This window comes from Dermacentor variabilis, chromosome 5, assembly GCF_050947875.1.
Source record: "Dermacentor variabilis isolate Ectoservices chromosome 5, ASM5094787v1, whole genome shotgun sequence".
Classification (NCBI taxonomy): Eukaryota; Metazoa; Arthropoda; class Arachnida; order Ixodida; family Ixodidae; genus Dermacentor; species Dermacentor variabilis.
In genome coordinates this window covers 99,547,539-99,563,960 of record NC_134572.1, presented here as the reverse complement: position 1 = coordinate 99,563,960, position 16,422 = coordinate 99,547,539, and the positions used below count along the sequence as shown (strand labels likewise).

General features: G+C 41.6%; 2 protein-coding genes across 6 annotated transcripts in view; both read right to left on the bottom strand.

The window, feature by feature from the left end:
* LOC142582977 (polyamine-transporting ATPase 13A3-like) overlaps positions 1–1,651 on the bottom strand; it is a 42,494-nt gene extending 40,843 nt beyond the window's left edge. For 3 of the 4 annotated variants that reach the window (XR_012828525.1, XM_075693173.1, XM_075693176.1), the window contains exons 1-2: positions 1,552–1,651; positions 652–785 (exon numbers count right to left, since the gene is read on the bottom strand). Coding sequence is in view for 3 of the 4 variants with exons in the window: in XM_075693173.1 (XP_075549288.1) it covers positions 652–702 (51 nt within the window). In the remaining variant the exon portion in view is untranslated. Of the gene's footprint in view, positions 1–651; positions 794–1,551 lie in introns of all 4 variants that reach the window. The other variant, XM_075693174.1, reaches the window with a different exon arrangement.
* Positions 1,652–2,087: 436 nt separating this feature from the next.
* Positions 2,088–13,533, bottom strand: LOC142582976 (SAC3 domain-containing protein 1). 2 transcript variants are annotated; one of them, XM_075693171.1, is made up of 8 exons: positions 13,108–13,531; positions 12,955–13,017; positions 7,318–7,446; positions 6,717–6,881; positions 6,069–6,275; positions 4,552–4,692; positions 2,952–3,138; positions 2,088–2,311 (listed from the first exon to the last, which is right to left on the bottom strand). In XM_075693171.1, exons 1-8 carry the CDS (start codon positions 13,248–13,250, stop codon positions 2,207–2,209), a joined length of 1,140 nt encoding a protein of 379 aa, XP_075549286.1. In that variant the 5' UTR covers positions 13,251–13,531; the 3' UTR covers positions 2,088–2,206. The 2 variants fall into 2 exon arrangements, with proteins under 2 accessions (XP_075549286.1, XP_075549287.1); XM_075693172.1 differs by lacking the exon at positions 7,318–7,446 and having other exon boundaries at positions 13,108–13,533.
* Between the last annotated feature and the right edge of the window lie 2,889 nt (positions 13,534–16,422).

Sequence of the window (16,422 nt, the reverse complement as noted above, 5' to 3'; positions counted from 1 at the left end):
AGCACTAACTCCTTTATTAATGGAATGTGTGTATTTGCATATTAGTGTATCATTTATTAACCTTTTATTCTGAAGCAGACTCAATTGGTTTTTCAACTCTTTTTTCACAGTAACACCTGCAGCAACCTATCTGCTTCGTTAACAATGGACAGATTACACAGTTTAACTTAGGTGTCTATGGTTGTGATGGCCAAAAAATTTTGATGAAGGATCAATTTTCAAAGCTCTATTAAAAAAGAAGTCTTCAACGTCTGACAACACCTGAACATTTTGCTGTTGCATAAACAAAGTATGCAAACAAAAAGTGTTAACAAGAAGTGCAACCAATTATAGCTTACAACGTACTACCAGCTTTATCAAACATGTTCAGACTAAAACAAAAGGTAAAAACTTCTAGTTTAATACATATGCCAGCATAATGCACAAAATATTCTGCAGTCACCACAAAGCTTATACACATGACAAAGACTAAATGCAGCCATCAGCAAAATGTTCAAACCACCTGGGAATATGCAAATTTCCCAGACACTTCATTAAGTGAGACTATTAGCCAGAAATAAAATTCTGCATGAAGCCTTTGATTAGAATGAATGAATGAGACATGACACATTTAGTAAGGAAATAATACCAAAACATAAAAAGCAAGCTCACCATTTCATCATCGTAGCCCATGTTAATCTTGTAAGCACTGACTTTGCCCATGGTAGTGTTTTGGTGAGCACCGGAGCACTACACTTAGCCTCCTTTTCCAGGCAAACAGTCTTTCCGAATGGCAACAGCCGACGCTTGCGGGCTGTGAATAGGGTTCAAGAAAGAAAGCATAAGTGGCCTCATAGAATGAAGTGAAGCCACTATAGAGCCAGCAACGTGTTCTTTGTGCCTCGCTTAACAACTTTTCCTTCCCTACTTCTTCCTACCCTCCTCTGATTCTTGTCTACATTTTCACACAGGCTACCCAATAGCATATAAACCTGCAGAAAACAAAAAACTAAGAGGCAACTTGCCTAGATATCAGGCAACATTTAAATGGCCAACACACACTTAAAAACATTTTTTTAGTATCCCCTTTAACAGCAGTCTTTCCTCTGATAGTTCCAACCTTCTGCTGTTCAATCAAGCATTTATTTGCGTTGGTGCTAAAATATTACAATATGGTTTGCAGTAGCGGCTTTTTTGCATAATGACCAACTAATCAAGAATGCTTGCAAAAAAGTGCTATGAAACATAATTCAAAATTACTATACTGACCAGCGCTGCACTACGTGCTTCAGTGACAGTGTTGTGAATGAGATGTTTTTTCCTCATTTAGATTTTTGCTGAAGTCTGCATTACAGCAGAGGCTATGGATGACCATGAGCTCCTCAAGGAACTCCCAAGTTCTCTGTGCCTTACTCATGCTACTGACAAGGAATTTCTGACTCCAAATGCATTTAACAAGGAAAGCAACAGACAAACAGTTCATGAAATATCTGCTTCTAATCACTCCATGGCTTTTTTATAAAGCACTCGTTAACTGTACAAGCTCAGTGGTTAGCAGCATTAGCAGCTTACTTGGTTAGTCTATGATGTGCACATTGTTCCAGTTTGCTGCTGTCCAAGAGCATGCATGCTGTACTGCCTTACTGCCACACATTGCAAGCGGCGCCGCCCAAGCACTTATCTGGTTGTAATCTCGGCAAGCATTCTTATCTCCGAAGCTTGTACATTTAGGTTGCCTCTTAGCACATTCTTTCCTTGAGAGCAAGAGATAAGAACGCGGTCAATCATAGTACCTGAGCGCTACAAGAAAACTGCGGTTGAGAGGAAACTACTTGCACCCACATTCGTCATATGGTGTAACCATTACTAAACTAGTCATGCTAAACAATATTTGAGTATAGCTTACCCATTCTGGTTTGTCTACAACAAGTGGAAAAAGAGAAAAATAAAAAAAAAAATATTTCTGTGTGCAAGAATGAATTAAGTGGTGCAAGAATGAATTAAGTGCAATTGTTCCAATGAATAAAGCCAGTATATTATTGTAGCTGTTACACTATCACAAGAAATTAGCTGCAAGAATTATTCCAAGAAGCAGACAAAGCAACAGCTCGGTTTATGAAAATGAGCATGTTTATTGTGATGCGTAAATAAATTAGGTGAAGTTCTTGTCCTGGCTTTCAACACAGTGAAGCATGTCCCTGTCACACACAACTGTGGTCATCTGTCGTCACCTCAGTTGACTTGGCTGTCTTTTGTCATCAGGACAGAGTAAAGTGCCAATGTCAGTCTCTGACAAGACCTTCGTGAGGGCTGAATCATGGTGCTTTTTAAGCTGAAAATCAATAAAAATATTATTGATTAGTATTGTCTGACATGAGCTGAGAACATGTTCTTTACGAGTGCGGCAGCGCAATACACAACAGGGAAGAGGAAGTAAACAGGACTGGTGAGTTCACATGTTCACCTTAATTAATGCATTCACCACAAAGCTAATAACATGTTTTCATCTCATCTAAAGTGTAGTTTAGCAATAACCCTATAACATTCAGTTGCACCTAGTGATTCTCTAGAGGCAGCACTGTGGTGCCGCAATGTGCAGCTTAACAGGAGATTGAACACAATATACTCCTTGAATGAAAGAACATTTGTAAACATAGCAAAACAGGTTTAACATACTTATACATTACAGTAAAACCTCCCTATAACAAAGTTGAAGAGGGAGCCAAAATTAATTGATTATATCCACTACTTCGTTATAATTTGTCTACCTTAATGTTTAACTGTGCCATCGTGAGAGCAAGGAGATGTAGTGGTGAATTACTAAAAGGTAAGTTAAAGCCAATACACTTGTGGCAAATCGTAAGTGGCTGGCATACTCTTTGAATGTGAATATCACAGCAAGGATCGGCACTCTACAGCACTAGGACGGTCTGTTCCCAACTCTTGGAGCTAAGAAGTACAAAAGTTCTCACTTGTTTTAATGTGAAATCTCCACGACCTTTGAGAAAATTGACTTCCGAATCTTGGACTGGTAGCTGGTAGAGAAGGCACAGTTCCCTTGCAGTGTGATCAGAGCAAGAAAGCCAGTGGACCAACACGGACAGGGGGAACTTGCAGTTCTTGGAACTGAATGCCACTGTCATAACCTGCAGTGCTGTTCTGTGGTAATAAAAACAACATACTTAGACTACAATAACCACAGATACCTTAATCTTCCAGCATGCTATAAGGACAACAATAGTCATATAGGTCAGTTTGAGCATACAAGCAGCTAGTTCTCTTTCGTTTTAAATAAAACGGAGGAAGAAAGTGAACATAGAAATGAAAATTTGAGTAACCCTTACGTTTGCTAAATATCTGCTCTCAAAAATAATTTAAGTGTGCAAAATAAAAGCAATTTATCTTTTGTTGCAAAGCAAATTAATTTAAAATGTGTTCAATATATTCCAGTCAATAGCCAGCCCAATGAGGAAGGACACAAATTCATCTTGCTGCTTTGTGCTGGGACAGAACACACCCATAAAGTTTTCCGGGAAAGAACAGTAATTTTGAATTGTGCAACACGTGCCAGTGAATATAAAGGTAAATAATAGTTAACATGAGCCCCTGGTTACTTTAGTTCTGGTCAACTATTCTACATAGTGGCACTGCTTAACATTTGCTCACTTTTCAGCTGCCTGCTATGAAGCAAAGGCAGGCCAGTGAAGGAAGTTCAGAGAAGGCCAGTGCTGACTTACAACCTGGTAGTAAGTGAGCACCATATGTCGTCCCCCTCTGCATGTATATTCTGTGTTTTCCGTACTGTACAGTAAATTCTGTCTCATCCCCACCTCATTGGATAACCCTGTGCTTGCATACACTTAATGCACAAATTATGACACAAACGAGAATAGCATGATCCACAAAATAAGGTACTGGAAACACCAAGGTACTGCAAACATATTCCTAAAGCTCTAAAGCCCCTTTGTAGGAACATACAGTGTTTGTCATCAGAAAGAAGAAAAAAAAGGAAAACGTTTGGGAGGAGCGAGTGCTGGTCGTGAGCTAGGAACTTCGGAATAGACACCAGGAGATGATGTGCTGTCTCTCTTTTCCAGAGGCCTTGTCCCCGAGGACAAAGCCTGCTCTTTCTGTTGAAAGCACTCACACCTTTACATACTTTTCATGCATACACTCCACTCTGCTTGGAATACATTTAATGTTTCGAGACATCTGATGTAGCTGCTTTGCCTTGGTAGCAATGGCCCTTGGGCCATGAGTCAGTGCTAATCATCCACACAATCCATGCTCTGGGTGCGTCACACCGTGCTTCTCTTTTTCATCACCCTTGCGTGACATTCAAAACACATTTTAGCACCTCCCGTGAATTATTCTCAGTTTCTCCCCCAGAAACAGTGGGCCCTGTGGTAATACTGTGGGCCACTTCCAGAGCCAGACTTAAAATTAGTGCACCGGCTAGTGCAACAGGTGACAACTGAATTTTCTGCCGTTGCTGACATCACTACAAATAGCCCGTGCCAGTGAAAGGCCATTCAGGTCAAACGAACAGCATTTGGATCAGTGAACACTTGCCTTCGAATGAGCTCCAAATGCGAGTGCAAAGCGCAAGCAAGAAGAGAAGGAAGGGCCTTGTAGTTTTTCAGGACTCTGATAAAATTTCCTTTCCTGTGTGCTAGGCTTGTGTCCAGAGAAATCTTAACCAAAGTATGATTTCTGCCAAGGAGAAAAATAAGCAAAAAATGACAACTCTCAAGTACCTGATGTGCAGACATCGAATTAAATGTGCACACATCCCACAAACATTCACCCGATGACATTTGTGGCACAAATACAACCTGCTGAAACTAGTAGACAAGAGCAGTGCTAGAGACCCAAGCAAAAAAATTTGAATCACTGGCTGAAGGCTTCAGTGGAAGATAAAAAAAAAAGAAAAAAAAAACTGTCCTTTTTTTCTGGAAAGAGGGGCATAGGAACACAGACTTTTCATCAGTGAGAATCACCCAGAAAGGATCCCAATTTTTAACAGCTGAATAAATAAGCAGTAACTGAGCAAAATAACAAAGTGCAAGCATAAATTCAATTGATGAACTGTTATAGATAAGCTAGAATAGAACAGTCTTGATGTTTCCATGTTCATAAGTGTGTTGCTTTGTATTAGTAGATGCTATGAAATACTTTCAAGGCTACTGTACAAAGGTGACCAGTTTATTTTATCACATTCTGATGCAACCAAATTTAGTATGTGTAATCACATATTGTTTCCACTCTGAGCTTCTTTGAAGATTTCCTGCCCTCCAATGACCTGGCCTACATACACATGTGCTGAAGCTTCTCACAGCAAGTCAGAATCAATATTTGCCTTGTGCAAGATATCCCATGAGTGAGCATGTGAGTGAGTGTGTTAATTGTATGCAATGCTATTGGTGAGCTGATACGCTGATATTGAATAGCAACTTACAACTTTACAGCATCAAAGGGCACAAGAAATTAATCTTGTTTCATCAAACACAGTTTGCACGTATGTTTGTTTTAATTTTGAAAAATACATGCCAGCATGGTGTTACATTATATGTACTCCTTAATTCCAATTAATTATTTTAATTTATATGTACTTCTTAATTCCAATTAATTATTTTAATTTTAGAATAGTGTGATAATGCTTGCAACACACCTATGCCCCCTGTAATGTTTAAAAGCATAGGGCAGATAAGCTTTAAAGAATGAAACATGTGCACTTTTATTTTGATTACAATAACACCACTCATTTTTCTGTTTATCACTGTTATGTCAAGTTCATTACACTGAAAGTCCTGTAATGTGAACATCTAGAAAAGGGCAATATAAAGCTTCACTCCACCTTCAGAAACACAACGCTTTCTAAACTACGACCAAACAAGCTTCATGGCAGCTGGGAGGAGTGAACCACTCCCGCATGAACATTTGAAAAAAACATGGTGGCCACATCTGGTGCAGCGCATTCAGCATGTGCTGAACCAGGAGGCATGGACCTACAGATGAGGCCCAGATGGAGGCCTTAGTTCTTTTAAGGGACTAACAAATGCTATATTTCTCTCTCTCCCTCATCTCACCTTATTTCCTTTGGAAGGGTTAGCGCATGAGTTAGAGCTTCGAATGATCCCAGGTTGTGAAGAATGTAGATGGCTTCCATTTCTGGTCTGTTCCTGCACTGGTCTACAGTGGACTGTTGGTACTGAATTAACAGACGTTTCAAACACTCCTGTAGGTGCTGGCTGTTGATGTGAGGATCAAAGGCATTCACATCTTCTTCAAAGCACCTGTACACAGATGAAAATGGCATGTAGTCTTTGCTAAGTCGTGTTTTTATGACCCATGGGGGAACGTAAAGAGGTTCATGTGAATAAATGTTTGATATGACCAATATGACTGATGACCATGCACCATAAAGAGGCAGGTCACATAATAAGCCATAGAATAGCCAGTCACTAAGTGTGTTCAACATATCAAAGCTGAAGAGCTTAACTACTGTTCAATGAGCAACATAATGTTGGTGATTCATGATTTTGGGAAGTTACCGCAAGCAAAACATGAGACTTGAAGAAAGGGACAATATGAAGCGGTTTACTTTTACAAGTCTCGTGTTTTGCTTGCGGTAACTTGCCAAAATCATGAATCACCAACTGGCCGACACCCACACTCTGATAATGTTGGTACTGCTCTATTATGGGCAACATGGCAATCATTATGTTTCAAGGTACCTGAAGGCCGAATAGACGTAAAAACGCACAGCCTGTTCAAGTATTTCGATGCAGTCGCCCCCATTCAGATCCTGGATGGTCATGTCCTGGCGCACAGCCCACAATCTGTCCCACACAAAGTGGTATGTGTCAGCCCAACTGTCACCAGTGCACAACGGGGCGATCCTGCAACGTGAAATAACTGCATTTAAACATCAAATGCACTTGTGCTGCTACAATTTTCAGTGAAATGCCTTGGTTCTCAAAAATTCCTCATTTCATGCGTTTTTCTGCATGCATGCAGGCACATGTGAACACACACGCACACATATAGATTTGTACATCAGTGCATATTGTGCTTGCCTATGTTACAAAGTTTATATGAGTCACCACATACATGTTTATATGGTGGTTTAATTTTCTGAAGGTGATTGGTTTACACTTTGTAGAAAATCTTCACTTAGACATCTTTTATTTTTGTCTTTATCCATGTAATAACTGCACCCTGAGTTCTCGAACAAGATTTCAAAGAAAAGGTGTGGCCACTGCAAGTGTCTATATACACACCAGAGATTGTTAATGTATGCATGGTATGCCAATGGGTATAAAATGCAAAGCTCACACGCGCATTAAGTATGCTGTTGTCATGAGCAAAACTTGTGGCGGCCTCAATTCATCAGGAGTGGCCTCTCTCTGTCCAGCAGCCGATCTGGAGAACTGCTTGATGGCTTTGTTTCTGTCAGCCTTGGGCCTGCAAATGATGTTGCATATTAAGTTCACTGCACCTAAGGCCACTTGGTGAAAGTGAAAATATTGCTACGGAGCAGTATTTGCGATGACAAAGAGACGAGCAGGGTGAAGATGACAACGACGATGAGAGGCTAGCACGGGCTGTTGCCTCTTGGCCAAGTGCGGCGTATTGCCTTGTAAATATACTTGTATATAGCTTTTCGTTGGCGTCTTCCTATGTAACAATATTAATCCCACAAAGCCAGCTGTACTGGTATGTAAAAGATTTGACGACTGCAAAATAAGAAGGCCTTGCAGTGCAGTAACAGATGAAGTGCACGATCAAGAACCAGTTATCATAAAGATTGTACCACACTAAATTGCCTTCCAGACAAATCTGTTGCCTAGTCAATTTTGTTGATTTACACACCACCACATGTGAGCATGTGGTGGTGGCATGTGGGGGAATATGGCATATTCCCCCACTGACTTGGGGGAGCCTATGCCATATTCCCCCAAGTCAGTGGGGGAATATGGCATAGGCTCTAGGAATAGCAGAGGAGAATTATTAGTAGAGTTTGCAGAACAGAATAATATGCGGATAATGAACACCTTTTTCCGCAAGCGGGTTAGTCGAAAGTGGACGTGGAGGAGCCCGAATGGTGAGACTAGAAATGAAATCGACTTCATACTCTGCGCGAACCCTGGCATCATACAAGATGTAGACGTACTCGGCAAGGTACGCTGCAGTGACCATAGGATGGTAAGAAGTCGAATTAGCCTAGACTTGAGGAGGGAACGGAAGAAACTGGTACACAAGAAGCCAATCAATGAATTAGCGGTAAGAGGGAAACTAGAGGAATTCCGGATCAAGCTACAGAACAGGTATTCGGCTTTAACTCAGGAAGAGGACCTTAGTGTTGAAGCAATGAACGACTATCTCATGGGAACCATTAAGGAGTGCGCAATAGAAGTCGGTGGTAACTCTGTTAGACAGGAAACCAGTAAGCTATCGCAGGAGACGAAAGATCTGATCAAGAAACGCCAATGTATGAAAGCCTCTAACCCTACAGCTAGAATAGAACTGGCAGAACTTTCCAAGTTAATCAACAAGCGTAAGACAGCGGACATCAGGAACTATAATATGGATAGAATTGAACAGGCTCTCAGGAACGGAGGAAGCCTAAAAACAGTGAAGAAGAAACTAGGAATAGGCAAGAATCAGATGTGTGCGTTAAGAGACAAAGCTGGCAATATCGTTACTAATATGGATGAGATAGTTCAAGTGGCTGAGGAGTTCTATAGAGATTTACACAGTACCAGTGGCACCCACGACGATAGTGGAAGAGAGAATAGCCTAGAGGAATTCGAAATCCCACAGGTAACGCCAGAAGAAGTAAAGAAAGCCTTAGGAGCTATGCAAAGGGGGAAGGCAGCCGGGGAGGATCAGGTAACAGCAGATTTGTTGAAGGATGGTGGTCAGATTGTTCTAGAGAAACTGGCCACCCTGTATACGCAATGCCTCATAACCTCGAGCGTACCAGAATCTTGGAAGAACGCTAACATAATCCTAATCCATAAGAAAGGGGACGCCAAAGACTTGAAAAATTATAGACCGATCAGCTTACTGTCCGTTGCCTACAAAGTATTTACTAAGGTAATCGCAAATAGAATCAGGAACACCTTAGACTTCTGTCAACCAAAGGACCAGGCAGGATTCCGTAAAGGCTACTCAACAATAGACCATATTCACACTATCAATCAAGTGATAGAGAAATGTGCAGAATATAACCAACCCTTATATATAGCTTTCATTGATTACGAGAAAGCGTTTGATTCAGTCGAAACCTCAGCAGTCATGGAGGCATTACGGAATCAGGGTGTAGATGAGCCATATGTAAAGATACTGGAAGATATCTATAGCGGCTCCACAGCCACCGTAGTCCTCCACAAAGAAAGCAACAAAATCCCTATAAAGAAAGGCGTCAGACAGGGAGATACGATATCTCCAATGCTATTCACAGCATGTTTACAGGAGGTATTCAGAGGTCTGGAGTGGGAAGAATTGGGGATAAAAGTTGATGGAGAATACCTTAGCAACTTGCGATTCGCTGATGATATTGCCTTGCTTAGTAACTCAGGAGACCAATTGCAATGCATGCTCACTGACCTGGAGAGGCAAAGCAGAAGGGTGGGTCTGAAAATTAATCTGCAGAAAACTAAAGTAATGTTTAACAGGCTCGGAAGAGAACAGCAGTTTACGATAGGTAGCGAAGCACTGGAAGGAGTAAGGGACTACATCTACTTAGGGCAGGTAGTGACCACGGATCCGGATCATGAGACTGAAATAACCAGAAGAATAAGAATGGGCTGGGGTGCGTTTGGGAGGCATTCTCAAATCATGAACAGCAGGTTGCCACTATCCCTCAAAAGGAAAGTGTATAACAGCTGTGTGTTACCAGTACTAACATATGGGGCAGAAACCTGGAGACTTACGAAAAGGGTTCTGCTGAAATTGAGGACGACGCAACGAGCTATGGAAAGAAGAATGATGGGTGTGACGTTAAGGGATAAGAAAAGAGCAGATTGGGTGAGGCAACAAACGCGGGTAAACGACATCTTAGTTGAAATCAAGAAAAAGAAATGGGCATGGGCCGGACATGTAATGAGGAGGGAAGATAACCGATGGTCACTAAGGGTTACGGACTGGATTCCAAGGGAAGGGATGCGTAGCAGGGGGCGGCAGAAAGTTAGGTGGGCGGATGACATTAAGACGTTTGCAGGGACAACATGGCCACAATTAGTACATGACCGGGGTAGTTGGAGAAGTATGGGAGAGGCCTTTGCCCTGCAGTGGGCGTAACTAGGCTGATGATGATGATGATGATGAAATGTGAGCATCACTAATATTTTACATATAATAATATAATATTTGGGGTTTTACGTGCCAAAACCACTTTCTGATTATGAGGCACGCCGTAGTGGAGGGCTCCGGAAATTTTGACCACCTGGGGTTCTTTAACGTGCACCTAATTCTAAGCACACGGGTGTTTTCGCATTTCGCCCCCATCGAAATGCGGCCGCCGTGGCCGGGATTCGATCCCGCGACCTCGTGCTCAGCAGCCCAACACCATAGCCACTGAGCAACCACGGCGGGTAATATTTTACATGTAAGCTATTCAAAATATGTGCAGTCAATATTATCATCTAGCCTGGAAAACTATTGCACGCAAGTTTGTCTGTTCTACTGCCCTCTGTAATACCTGTCAAGCATAACAATCTGTAAGAACCTTGGAGATGACTAATTAAGCAGAGTTGTATACACATGTATGCACACATAACAGTGTTATTTTTCTGCTAATGCTACGTAACATAGCTTTAAAGGTTACATAACGAATCGATGGCCTCGGAAGGAGCAAACAAAGCTGCTAATGACTAAAGTTGGTTTCATACACACAGATTTGCAACAGAACTGATGGAGTGGCACCAAAAACACCATGTTTGGGAACTATTTACACCTGCCACGCAGCTACTAGAGATGAGCTGAAGGTAAGCACACTAAATTTTGCCTGTTTGAAGAGAGCAGCCACGACATCAGTGCAAGCCGCCATAATTAATGGGTGCAATTACACAAAAAACTGAGCTTGTGAGAATGCTAGCTTTGGTAGATTGGTAAACCATAGAACTTGGAAAGAAGTTGTGGAATAAAATGCGGTAATAGGGGAGGTAAAACAGAGCTTTATGATGACCGAATGCTTTCTTGGTAATGCTAGTTATCTATAGTAATATAATATGCAAAAAATGCCAAGAACAATAAGGTATTTCTTTAGGGGCATGTAAATAGTTGAAGTCTTGAATACAAATTGAATAGTCTCTGCTATTCGATTTGAGAATTCACTATATATTATAAATGGCAGAACATTCGTCTCTTTTGTACAAGGGACAAGACTTATTGCAGTCTCGAGGAAGAGAGAGAGAGATGGAAGTGCAAACTGTTCGGAATGATTCTGCTGCAGAAGAGCTGTGGTTGCTGCGCAGAGGCACCAGTTCCTGAGCGATCACATTCAACAGATAACTTCACTCTATAATTTCCAGTCAGCCAATAGGAATCGCTTACTGTTAGGCAGCCTATATATGAATTTGCTGTGTTGATTTATATGGCCAGTTCCATTATGCTTGAATCCCCAAAAACAATGTGCAGTGCTGCAATATCCCACTTCTCCTCTTCAATGAACAAAACACCGTAGGAGCATTTGGTGATGCGCTGTTCCCTTGTCCCATTACTGCCATTGTTGCGGTTCCCCATTTAACAAAAAAGCAGTTGCTTCTCATTTTAAAAATTATTAGGTTGTCTGGATGGTCGTTTGCAAATGATGTTACAAAAGCTAGATGTCAGAAAATTTATTTAAACTCCGTTTCTTTACCAGACAAACTCTACAGATACACTTTATATTTCACTTTGTTTATAAATACGAAAATTATCTATGTTTGAGTCAATATTCAGGGGTAATTTTTCTGAAATATTTATATTTGATTTATAAACTTCAATATTCGAACATCCCCAGTTTTTGTACATAAAGGACAAGATAAACCAGACAGTTTAGATCAGTAAGTGGTTTAGCTTTCACTGAAGGATACTGTAGACAGCCAGCAGTTACAGATTGTGCTCATGTGGTACACTTTACAATATTTTCTTTAAGTGTTCTCAATGCTTTATTTTGAATTGTTCAAAGGTATGTGAATCGGCAGACATCAAGCACGCAACATATGAGGCGAAAACCGGCTCCTCATTGGCTCAGTTTCCACCCAAATCATATGAAAAATGGAGCTATGTACGAGGGCATGTAGAAGGCCTGCATGAATGTTCGCTTGTGCCATACTTTAATAAATTCAGTAATAATAATGCACAAAACGTATGAAACCTGCCTGGTCTAAAAATAATTATCTGGAAAAATATTTCGGTCATTTTTGGTTGCTTCTGGACCCGTTGTACTGATCAATTTTTTTTGCTTGTTTTGAGAGTGATGTCTGCTTGTTAATTCATCTAGTCATCCCAGCTGCTGATGTGCTTACACTGATGGTGTATCTGTTTCTGTTATGTGTGCTTCGCAGTTGCCGTTTGGACCCCTGTATAAAGTCCTGCTATAGGCAAGAAACAAATGTCGTGAAACTGCTTTGAGTTAAGTGACATATATGCGTCACAACAGCATATTTAGTTGCATTTGTTGCACACGTTTAATCACTTGTACCGTTACGTGGTGTTGCGACAGAACACTTGGTGCCATCATGACACCCTGTTTCATTCGTTATTCTGTATTTTTAATTCCTTGCTTTAGCATATCATATATGCTGCCACTGCAATAAACACTTGGCAGTTGCACTGTATGTCACGCGTTGAAAAGATCAACACCTGCCACACGTGAGAACCCACAAGCACAGCGTGCAGAAAAGCACGGGAGCTTCCGCCGTCAGTTCAATTACAGTGATCCAAGGCCGGCAGAAATTATAGCGAGATGATCATGCATCGTACCGGACATCACTCTCGGTGCCTTCGGCGATCTCGAAAGGGTGGAGGAGGCGCTCTTTTTCACGCCTGAAACGCAAAATTGCACGTGAACTTACGTTCAAAGACTAGTAACCACTCGGGATGCAGAACACACGAAGTGCAACGGCGAGCACTCACCACTGGCGTTCTCGCGGCGGGCACATATCCTGACACGTTCCTATGACAGTTGTCTGTCGCGGAACATCGATCGCATCACCACGTCCAGTTTGATGTTGGCCGTATCTGTCACCCGCACGGCCTCTGCCCCTGCGAGCTCGCATGCTGCCTATGCTATACCGTTGGCTATACCTAAACAAACACACGCACTGCTACAAAACAAGTGAAAGCAGGGCCCGGAAGGACTACGACGAGCTACGGCAGTACAATACTTCACCATATCATCACTTCATGAGTTGAGCGGGAAGATAAAGTCGGCTCAATGCAGACTTAACCACAAACAAAGGTATAGCAAAGGTTAAGCGAAAAACTCCGTCCGCTTTGGGACGTTAGCATGCGTTAGCTATCAAGAGAATGAAATCGAAACTGTTGAAACTAACCGGCTATTGTTGGCTAACAACAGATACGACGGACAAAAATAACTTCTGTGCGATGACATGGAAGTAGAAGCACAGGTAGAAGTGCGTCAGTAAATTATTGATGTTCTTGTTAGCTATTTGTTATAACTTATATTTCTACAAAGCGCTTGAGAAAAATTTACTTTCGCTATGTATGCGCGTGCCTATCTCCGTCTTGTTTAGAAAAAAATGATGTTGCGCTTCATTGCATGGCCATATTATATTATATTATAGTGGTTCCCAATTATTCCAAGCATACAAAAGTTACTGAGCAAACCATGCTTGATCTAAGTGGCATTACATGCTGCGACTGCACTCCCTGCACTAACATTCTTCAATGCTATTAACACTGGCAGTGCAATGTCAGTTCTATTAGCTATCGTAGGTTTGAATGCTTATGTTACGCAGTACATATTTACATAATAAAGGCCACGACTATGCAAGCAAGCAGGGGCACTTTTTTTCATCTTCGGGAAATCTACAGTGAATTCCTACTTACTTTAGTGGAATATTTTGTTCATTGTACCACTTAGTTTTCATTCAAGTTCCCCAACAATTTGCATTTCGGTCAAAATCGTTCAACAATAATTCTACAATATTGGTTGCCATGCTCGCCAATAAAGCCATAACTGCTACACCTAGGTGTCATAATACTGCTTTGAAGCCGTCTCAGAAGACTTCCATGGCACCTAAAGCAGTACATATATTTGCAGAAGTGAAGCGTGCACAGGGCAATTGTTCATTTCCTTTCAAGGATACACCAGGCAAGCAAAGAGCCGAAGCGATTAATTAAAGCAAAATTAACAACAAGCATTAAGTTCAAAATCTTGTTTTCAAGTTAGGATAAAAAAAACAGCCCACTATACACGTAAACATGTTGTGTATACAGAGATGGTTATAAATTCACATAAATATGACAAGAAAGGGAGGGTAACAGCCTGTAATGAGACAACTGCGAAAGAATTCAATAGTCAGATATGCCAAAGAAAGTGCTGAGGGACCCATTTTTTCTGAGGAGAAAAGAAATGGGAGGAAGACAACACACCACCTGGAGTGGCTGCATTCTGCAGTCTTCAACACTGTGTATAACACAGCCCACATAATCACAAATTTGTTAGTGCACCATGTAGTCCCCAAGTTAGCTGCCACCAGCAGATTGCGGTACAACAGACACTTAAGAGATCTGCTGAGCAAGAGACTAAGGCAAGAGGAAGACGGACATCTGGTCTTGGCACACATTGGTTTCCATCTTGGCCTCTGGCTGCACTGCTCTTGTAAATATATCATAGTTAGCCTCTTTTGTCTGTGTCTCAGCACACATAACAGTACTGATGCCAAACAAGCAAAGCCAGCACAAGAAATAAACTTGTTCAGTTTCTTACATCACATTCGATTCAATTGTGATGATACTAAACAGTCCAAACACATGCATCATCATGGCCAAGGACACTATCTACTGCCAACAAAAGCAACACTGATGGTGCAGTTTTCATTGCATTACAATCCCTGGGAACAACCCCTGGGAGATGCTATGGGAATAAGGGTTAGTACATTGTTTTATCTGATGTTCATGTTGTATATCCTCCATTCTGGAGCCAGGGTCCCCCTCCCCAGCGGCGCCAGACAGTTGATAAACCCCCGCGCTGTGGGCCACCGACGAAGTGGCAAGGAGAACTTCTTCTCAGAGGCGCCGGACACTTGATACCCCTGAAACTACGTGCCTTACTAGCGGGCGCGACGTATACAAACGAACCGGCGGTGCGGTGGTGCGTTCCAAGAGTGGAGGTGGTGGTGATAACTTTATTGCACACAGGGGAGTTGCGGACACGCAGGTCCTTGGGCCCCCGCACGGCCCCACTGCACTCAAGCGTTCATGTCCCGGAGGCTCATGACCCTGGCAGCCCGACCTGTGGCGATGGCTTTGGTGCGTGCGTGGTGCAAGAATGCTTGTGTGGCATGGTGTATTATGTCTTTCTCCTTCTCACTACTCTCTCCCATTTCCTATACCTTCTAGTGAAAAATAAAGCAGTCTTCTTGATGCGCTCGAAGCGAAAGGACGTCTGTCGTTTTTCCATCAGTTCAAAGTTCTCCGTCTCTTATTCCACAACAGTTCATGCTAGCAGCTTTGAGGCTTCTTGCAGCTTCATTTGCCACGCTTTGTCTTTTAAACATATGTTGGTGCAATCCTAATTTTCTGAAGGCAGAAAGCAATTAAGGCTCTGCACACATGCATAATGAGAACAGAGTTTGCAAAGTCAAAAAGCTGTTTGAAGCTCTAAGGCTGAAGTTCAGGCAAATACATGTAGTCAGACCTTGTAACGAAATGGGATTATAGCAATAGCAGATATAACTAAGTGAAATTCCACTTGATATCCTCATAGAGATTCATAGTGCAGTATCTGCAATAATAAATATAATGAAGTAATGAATATGGTGGTGGAGTAATCCGTACTCCTCCATCAACTTCATAGTATGCAAATATTGGCCATCATTCCCATGATGGCTGAACCACCGTGTTTGCAGCTCCCATAGACACTAGTGCCAAAGTTTCATCGAGCATTTTTTTTTTAAAAGAAACTCTACACAAGAAACAATAGAGTGTGAAGAGATCAATAATGCAGTGAATAAAGTTTGGGTTGTCATTGCTCCTGAAATTTTTAAATGCAAAAGGCCCATGCCAGACTGTCAGAAGCTTGCAATACAATTTCAGAAGATACAAAGGTGGCTAGAATTATTTTATCCTCCATGCTAAATGGAGTGAATGTTCTGAGAATACAGCCAAAAAAGAAAAAGAAAAGCTCTAATGACAATACATTTATAGACTAGCTGATGCTACCTGCAATATCAGCGACTATCACACAAAAACTGGAGATAAAGC

Coding starts and splice junctions, on each gene's coding strand:
- LOC142582976 (XM_075693171.1), bottom strand. CDS start 13,250: ATGCGAGCTCGCAGGGGCAGAGGCCGTGCGGGTGACAGATACGGCCAA. Junction 4,693..6,068: donor ACCCTTCCAAAGGAAATAAG/GTGAGATGAGGG, acceptor TCTCCTTGGCAG/AAATCATACTTTGGTTAAGA. Junction 3,139..4,551: donor CATTTGGAGCTCATTCGAAG/GCAAGTGTTCAC, acceptor TTATTACCACAG/AACAGCACTGCAGGTTATGA.